We start from the raw sequence: 9,012 nt of genomic DNA, 5'->3' as shown, positions 1-9,012 counted from the left end.
AATGCCTACTACACAATTCATGAAAATGATCAACAAACACTATATGCCTTCACCACCAACTATTGAAAGAAATGCATTATGCCCAATTTCTCTTTTCTTGTTCTGACCTTTATTTTATAAATCTTGGGTTCATCTTAGGAGATAAATGTAAATGAAGGTAATTGAAAATACTTCTTTTATAATTAACAAAAGCAAACTTATAAAACTTTACAATTAAGAGAAGTTTATATTTTGTAATAAAGTCCACATATTTAATAGGACTTAATTACAAAAGACTATACTATTTTTAGCATTTTTTCTTTAATTTAATTACGTCTTTTTAATTGCAGTAATATCATGTATGAGATTTTTTATTTTTACAATTCGATGCATCATTTAAAAGTTTAATAAAATTAAACTGACGTGACAAATACAATTAGTTGAGATGATCATCGACATGGATTCCCTCTTAAGTACCCCATTCCTTTTATTTTTTTATACCCAATTAATTTTATATCTAAGCATCATCAATGGTAAAGAGCATAATTTCTATTATAAAGAGCATTTTAAGGAATATTTACATATAAAGAGTAAAATATTTTATTTAAGTACAATAGTCTCTTTATATTTTATTCTATATCTTATTTTATTTCTATAAATATTAATAGTTTTAATTTCTTTTTTCTTTTCTTATTAATTTTTACCAATAGAAGAATAAAAATTATAAATATCAATAAAGTCAAATGCATAGAAATTTATAGTGCATTTATTAAATATAGAGTAGAGAGTGAAGTTTGATTCTCTATATTTAAAGAGTTTCTACTTTATATTTAAAGAATAAAGAGTATATTTGAGTGCTGTTTTATGATAGACCCTTTAAAATAAAAAAAAAAATTGACGATATATAAAGAGTGCATTATATTACTAATATTCAAATTTAAAACTTAGCACAACCAAAACCAGTATCATTAAAACATATATAAAAAAAAAAAAAAAAACATTTGATTTTCCAGACAAATGAATTGATTACTCCATATACCCATATAAACAAATGAGAAAAAGAAAGCACTTGTCTTCTTTCAAAAGCCTATGGAAAAAACCAAACTCAAATTGTAAACACGATATGCCTTAGAAGAGCACATTTGAAATCTTCAACTTTTATTGAATTATTGAATGATTTAATACCAGAATTATTCAAATGAAACTGAAAGATTGTTACTTTTGAAAAGGAAAAGATGGATCGAAGAAAAAGCATAATACTAAGCCACCAGAACTGCCTCTCTTTTTCTGCAAATCGAAACCACCCTCACTTTTGTTGAACTTTCAACAACCACCACAAAATCCAACAAGAACCAAAATCTCAACCGAACTCTTAAACATCAATTTTCTATAATATTCGCTTTTTTGGTACATCTTTCTACCCGTTCACTACATCTTTACTTCTCGATCCTCACATTGCGGCGAATTGAATAACCGTGAAAGGTCGTGGTTGTATTGATGGTCATAATGTGGTGTAGAAGAAAGTGATCGGAGAAGATATAACTAGGAATTTACTGAAAGTAAAAGTTTTGAGAAAAAGAAGAAAATGAAAATTTTAATAATTTTAGTGAAATTAACTGTCTTTTTAAATGAATTTTTAATTTTTTTTTCCGGAGAATTCATTCAATTCCTGTTTGGAAAGAAAACATCAAGTAGGATGTAAGATTTTTAGAGATTTTTTTAAAATTTTTAGCGAGTTGAAGAGGTTATAGCTTAAAAAAATTTTATTTTATCTTTAAAACTTCATTTAATTACCATTCATTTAACGAACTGGGTTGGCATGTCATGATTCATTTTGACAACCCTGCTCAAAATGTACTGTTTTGACATGTTCATATATCAACCTTAACTGTTTAAGTTACAAATGCTTTGGTCACTATGTACGATAAATTTATCAGAATTTAAGTTGATGTATCAAATTGTAAAATTATAAAGATGGTATACAAACATTGCTATAATTAAAAGTTACCTCATTAAATTGAAAAAAGTGTTAAAAATTATGTGTTTCTTATAATTAAACCTATTTAATAGTAGAGATTGAAATCTCTTATAGGGCCTTTTTGAATTATTTTTAGGTATTAGGAAATCAGGATAAGCATTTTTTTATTTTAATAGTTATTTATTTAGATTTTTATAAACTATTTTCGTCAATTATTTTTAAGAGTATCAATTTTAAATGTTTTAAAAATACGGCAAATAGGTAGACGAACAAATAAGGAATATATATATATATATTTATGAAGAAAAGGCTATCCACTTTTACTATTAGTTTTTGTAGAATGAAACAGTTATTCCTTTTCTCTGGTCTATATAGTAAACTATATGAAATTAATGGCATGACAAAAGTGACGCCATCAATTATCAAGGTCTAACCCTATGTTGGGGAAAGTATAGGAAGGAAAATAAGAGAGGAAGAAAATAAAGAGGGAAAATTTATTTTTTTTTTCTTATGTTTGGATAAGGAAGAAAAATAGAGAAAGAAACTGGCATTTGATATATAAATTAATTTTTTAATTTTTTATTTAAAAATTATCATGAAAATAAGATAGTAATTTAATTTATTTTTATCTTCTTTCTCTTTATTTTAGAGAAAAAAAATAGTTTTGTAGATTCATAAATTATTTTACTTTCTTTCTCTTTATTTTCTCTGATATCCCTTTCTCATTTTCCTCTTTCATTTTGTTTTTCAAACAAAGGGTAAGAGCCAACTAAGAGAAAATATTGTATTTATTAAGAAAAAAAATGGTATAGTAACAAAGATTACTTTTATTTTACAGTTTCAATCATGAGTTTCAAGGATCAATTTTCATTACAGTTGCCACTACAATTAAAAAAAGCACCATTAGTAGAGGAATGAATGATAATAATTATCACCAACACAAGCACTTGAAGTCTTGAATGAGGAGTATCATTGAATTGAATACCCACCAGAACCTACACCAGAGCACTGATAAATTCACCAACCTTACTTATATTTCTCTGTTCATTTCTTTCTTTCTCATTTATTAATTCCAACCTCTTTCCCACTCTTGAAGAAAAGCTGCGATTCTGCTTCCCCATATGTTCAAGTTTCTTTGGCTCTCTCTCTCTCCCTCTAATCTTATGTGTTATTGTGAAGTGAACTGTTTAAAAAGATTGAATCTTTTTACAAAGATGAAGCAAAAAGTTTAGAGCTTTCATGTTCTATACAAAGACAAAAGTGTTTCTTGACTTGGGTTTTCTTTTTTTGTTTGTTCTTTTGGCTTTGACTGACCTGCAAAAACCAGACAAGGTATGCTCACATTCCTTCTTCAAACTACAAGACCTTCAGTACTCCTCAAATACCCAGTTGTTATCTAAATAGCACTTTACAAGTTGTGTTCTTTAAGCATTTGAATAGCACCACTAGTTTGTAACTTGTTAACTCACTTGTTATTAAGAGCTTTACCACAATAACTCTGGCTTTAATGGAGTTGCAGCATCTAAGATGGACCAAGTAGAAGCATGTATGATATGAAGGTGTTCTATCTTTTGTAAAGCATTTGCGAGAGGTTTTGAGGTGGTTGATTTTGGGTCAGTTTGGTTTATTTGTTGTCTGTTTGTCAATTTCCGACTCTGAATCCTAATGGGTTTTAGTTTCTTTAGTTCTATCTTCATTCTTTCAATGTTCTTCAAGCCTTTACCTTGTCAACAACCCAATACAGATGCTTTCTTTGTGTCTGAATTCTTGAAGCAAATGGGCTACACCTCTTCACTCTACAATTTCTCTGCTCCTGTTTGTTCTTGGCAAGGTGTGTTTTGTGATTCCAAAGGAAGTGTTTCTGGATTGGTAGCTTCTGGTTATGGTCTTTCTGGTTCAATTCCTGATATCACTATTGGCAAGCTAACAAAGCTCAGAACTTTGGATCTTAGCAACAACAAAATCACCGCTTTGCCTTCAGATTTATGGAGTTTGGGCTCTCTCATCACCCTCAATCTCTCTTCAAATCAGGTTTCTGGGTTCCTCGCCAGCAACATTGGCAATTTTGGTATGCTTGAAACAATTGATCTATCAAGCAACAATTTCAGTGGTGAAATCCCTGCAGCAATAAGCTCACTTTCTAGCTTGAGAGTTCTTAAGCTCAACCGAAATGGATTTCAAGGAAGCATTCCAGTGGGAATTCTAAATTGCCGGTCGCTGACTCTCATTGATCTTTCCTTGAATAAGTTAGATGGTTCCTTACCAGATGGTTTTGGTGCTGCATTCCCAAAGCTCAAATCTTTGAACATTGCAGGAAACAGGATTAAAGGACGGGATTCGGATTTCTTAGAAATGAAATGCATCACTAGTCTCAATATTTCTCAGAATTTGTTTCATGGTCCAGTTATGGGTGTGTTTTTGGAAATGTTGGAGGTGATAGACCTGAGCAGGAACCAGTTTCAAGGTCACATTTCTCAGGTACAATTCAATTCTAGTTTTAATTGGTCTCATTTGATCCACTTGGATTTGTCAGAAAATCAACTTAGTGGAGATATTTTTCCCAATCTGAATCAAGCCCAGAATCTCAAACATCTTAATTTAGCATTCAATAGATTTGCTAGGCAAGAAATTCCACAAATTGATATGCTTTGGGAATTAGAGTATCTCAATTTGTCCAAAACTAGTCTCATTGGCCTTGTTCCTAGTAAAGTTGCACAACTGAGTAAACTGCATACACTTGATCTATCTGACAACCATCTCAGTGGCCATATTCCTCCATTCCCTGTCAAAAACCTCCAAGTTCTTGATGTTTCACATAATAATTTGAGTGGAGAAATCCCTTTGTCCCTCTTACAAAAACTCCCTTGGATGGAGAGGTTCAACTTCTCTTACAACAACTTAACTCTCTGTGCTTCTGAATTTTCCCTTGAAACCCTCCAAAGACAATTTTATGGATCATTAAACAGCTGCCCAATTGCTGCGAACCCAGATCTTTTCAGAAGAAAGGCCACCAAACATAAGGGATTAAAACTTGCTCTAGCCTTAGCCCTTTCAATGGTCTGCTTGCTGGCTGGGTTGCTTTTTATAGCCGTTGGTTGCAGGAGGAAATCCAGTAGATGGGCAGTAAAACAAAATTCATACAAAGAAGAACAAAACATTTCGGGTCCATTCTCATTCCAGACTGATTCAACCACATGGGTGGCTGATGTTAAGCAGGCAACATCAGTTGCTGTAGTGCTTTTTGAGAAGCCATTGCTGAATATCACTTTTGCGGACCTCTTATCTGCAACCTCAAGTTTTGACCGAGGCACACTTTTGGCCGAAGGGAAGTTTGGGCCTGTTTACAGAGGATTTCTACCTGGTGGAATTCATGTTGCTGTAAAAGTCTTAGTCCATGGATCTACATTGACAGACCAAGAAGCTGCAAGAGAGCTCGAGTATCTTGGTCGAATTAAGCATCCCAATCTTGTTCCACTAACAGGGTATTGCATAGCAGGAGATCAAAGAATAGCTATCTATGATTACATGGAGAATGGAAACTTGCAGAATTTACTCCATGACTTGCCACTTGGTGTCCAAACAACTGAAGATTGGAGCACAGACACATGGGAAGAAGATGACCATAATGGCATTCAAAATGTTGGCTCTGAAGGGTTACTGACAACCTGGAGATTCCGACACAAAATTGCACTTGGCACAGCTCGTGCATTGGCATTTCTCCATCATGGTTGTTCCCCCCCACTTATTCATAGGGATGTTAAAGCTAGTAGTGTTTACCTGGACTATAACTTGGAGCCCAGACTGTCTGATTTTGGACTCGCCAAGGTCTTTGGCAATGGCTTAGATGAGGAGATTGCTCGTGGTTCTCCGGGTTACGTTCCTCCAGAGTTTTCTGATCCAGAAAACAACTATCCAACTCCAAAATCTGATGTCTATTGCTTTGGGATTGTTTTGTTTGAGCTAATTACAGGAAAAAAGCCAATTGGGGATGATTATCCTGAAGAGAAAGATGCAACTTTGGTGAGTTGGGTTAGAGGATTAGTAAGGAAGAACCAAATGTCAAGAGCTATCGATCCAAAAATTCGAAATACAGGACCGGAACAAGAAATGGAAGAGGCTCTCAAGATTGGATATTTGTGCACGGCAGACATTCCCTTGAAGCGACCAAGCATGCAGCAGATAGTTGGACTTCTTAAAGATATTGAACCAACGGTTCGCCAATGAGGATGAAATGGAAGCTTGTTCCTGTGCCTTTTTGCTTTTCATTTCTGTATTGAGTTATTTCTATGCTGCAATTGGGAGGGATTGTACAGTAGTCTATGAAAATCTGTTTTTGATGTTTACCTTTCCTTCACTGGTAGCATAAAAGTTAATTTACATACACGATAGTTTAATCCTTGAAAAGCTAGTATCATTCTTCCTATTCTTCTTATAGTCATCTCAGTACTGATAGTCATATAGCAGGCTGGCTTCTTGAACATGAACTAATATTTTAGAATTGAGTTTATTTCATGGCTTTTCCTGCTTGGAGTAGAGATATAATATGTTATTCCCTGGTAAAATCCTGAGCAAAAACATTGCTGTTAATTCTTGGATCTTTAGTACAGGTAGTTGCTTGTATGACTTGAGTAGAATATGTACAGGGCAAGCAAGGATCATCAGGTGGTCCTGTCGGTAGCTGTGATCACCATAAGATCTTCTGGGGGTTCCATGGACATAAATGCATGAAGAATTTATACCAGAGTGCAAGCTGGACCACTGCTTGGTAGTTGATGGCTCATGAGATCTTTGTGGTTGTATTTATAAAAGAAAATTCGAGTGTAAAAAAGAGTTGCAGAATCAGGTTTAGTTACCTGATCTCTTAGGGTTCAAGGCAAGTACTCGACAATGCTAACAACTTAGATGACATCAAAATTATTTTTCCTATTAATCAGACCCACCAATTGTTCAGTAGGAAAGGGACTTCTGTTCTTGGACAACAATGGTGTTACAGTTAGTAAGCTACTCTGCCTATCATTCTCATTCTGGACATAAAGCATAAAAAAATTCCCACAAATGCTAATTAAGGAGCAAAAGTAAATGAGATTCCATTCCCATTTATGCTTGATGGTATCATATTTCATATTTGATTAAAAGCAAATATTGATTAAAAATTGATATGACTTGACTCATATTATACTATTTTTTTTTCTTTTAAAGTTATTTTTTAAAAAATAATAATAATAAACTTACTAAATCCGAGTATGTCTTATGATTATTATTATTACTATAAAATTTTTTTATTTAAATTTAATGTATATATCACAATAAATAGAAAAATAATAGGTATTGCTTTGTATTAAACGGTTGACACATTTTTTATTATTGAAAACTAATAAATATATCAATTATCTATCAGTTTAGTGTATAAATAAGAATATACAAATATAGACAGAATTTTTTATTATTATATATCCTAAATTGTTCAGAATATGATTTTCTTTTCTTTTCATTCCTTGAATTTGACCAAAGACTATTTTTTAATATTCAAGCGACAATAGTCATGCATAGAAGGTTTGATTCCTTATTCATGTGACAAAATTTCTGTCAAATGCCTTTTGCCATGTGAAATCATTAATCTCTTATTTATTTTTATAATCTTTTGAAGAAATAAAATCTAATAAATAATAATAATAATAATAATAAACATTTATTTCTTACACGGCATGGTAGCTTGGTACGATTAAAAGAGCCAAAAAAAAATTAATTAATTAAATAATAAGAAATTAAATAATTGTATGCATGCTAAATTTTCCATACCAACTTTGAAACAGCAGAAAATAAAAATCATCAATAGTCAAAGAATGTAAGGAATAATGTTGAATAAATGATGGTGTTAGGCCCATGTTTTGATGCAACAATTGGTGGAACAATGCCAATCATAATCATATAGTCAAGAACACAAGTCATCTTTTTAAAGTTTTTGTCTAATTTCAATTGCTTCTTTACATCATTGTCATCATTAACCATCCATGGAAGAGAAACAAATTGCTATCATATAGTTTAGCATTAAGATTAAAGTTTTTATTTTATTTTTTTGTCCAAAGTTGGATGTATAAATTCTTTTTATGCTGCAGGATGTTTATAAAGTTATAATTAAATTTGAGATAAATTTAAATCTATTGCAATAGTATAAAATTTAAGATTAAGTACATATATAGTTTAAATGTATATTTATATCTTTAAATTTTAGTCATTTAGTTAGTTTAATACTCTAATTTTTTATTTCACCTAATAAATATTTTTTTGTTTTTTTATGATATTTTAATATTTTTTTGATATGTGTCTTCATTAATACGTTCCACGTATATTGCATAAATATGTTTAAATACTACTAAAAATAAAATTCAGATGCATGATAGGTTAAAAAATAACCCATATTTGGCTCCTTGTACTTTTATTTTTTATCGAATTAGGTCTTTACACTTTCATTCGGATTTTATTTAGTATAAAAAACTTAAAAGTTTGGTACTAAATATTTATACTTTTATTTTATGAGATTGAGTTCTTATACTTTTATTTATATAACATTAAACTCTTCTACTTTAATTTGTTGACATTAAACCTCTGAGAATTATTATTTAAATTTTAAGTTATAATAAGAATGATAACAATTTATTGTAATTTAGATTTAAACTATAATTTTATTTTAATAATAAGTTGTTAATTTAATTAGAATGATACTACTTAATTTTAACTTATTTCAATTAGAATACTAATTTATTAGTTCAAATTGATTATATTAATTAAGACATGATATTTTAATTAATAAAAATAAGAGATGTAAACAAAGATATAAGCTATTTATAAAGAGATAAATATAAAAAGACTAAGAAAAATTTATTTTAAAATTGTTTTTATAATTTTTCATATATAAATTTGAATATTTATTATAAAATAAATTTTAAAATTTTCATTATTACATAACTCAAAAAGAATTCTTTGTTTTTTATTTTTAATAAAGTAAATAATTTAGTCAAATTATTAAATTATTAAACTAATTCATAAATTAATTC

At 30.4% G+C, this 9,012-nt stretch overlaps 1 protein-coding gene across 1 annotated transcript; it reads left to right on the top strand.

Moving 5' to 3' along the window:
* Window positions 1–2,808: 2,808 nt before the first annotated feature.
* LOC8276567 (probable LRR receptor-like serine/threonine-protein kinase At2g24230) lies at window positions 2,809–6,380 on the top strand. The gene has a single exon (XM_002532910.4). It carries the CDS (start codon window positions 3,623–3,625, stop codon window positions 6,179–6,181), a length of 2,559 nt encoding a protein of 852 aa, XP_002532956.3. The 5' UTR covers window positions 2,809–3,622; the 3' UTR covers window positions 6,182–6,380.
* Window positions 6,381–9,012: the final 2,632 nt, after the last annotated feature.

Source organism: Ricinus communis, chromosome 3 (genome assembly GCF_019578655.1).
Source record: "Ricinus communis isolate WT05 ecotype wild-type chromosome 3, ASM1957865v1, whole genome shotgun sequence".
Lineage (NCBI taxonomy): Eukaryota > Viridiplantae > Streptophyta > Magnoliopsida > Malpighiales > Euphorbiaceae > Ricinus > Ricinus communis.
The sequence above is the reverse complement of the archived record's forward strand: the minus strand, read 5'-3'. Positions and strand labels throughout refer to the sequence as shown.

What these genes read in the sequence shown, in the direction of transcription:
- LOC8276567 (XM_002532910.4), top strand. Translation starts at nt 3,623, where the DNA reads ATGGGTTTTAGTTTCTTTAGTTCTATCTTCATTCTTTCAATGTTCTTC.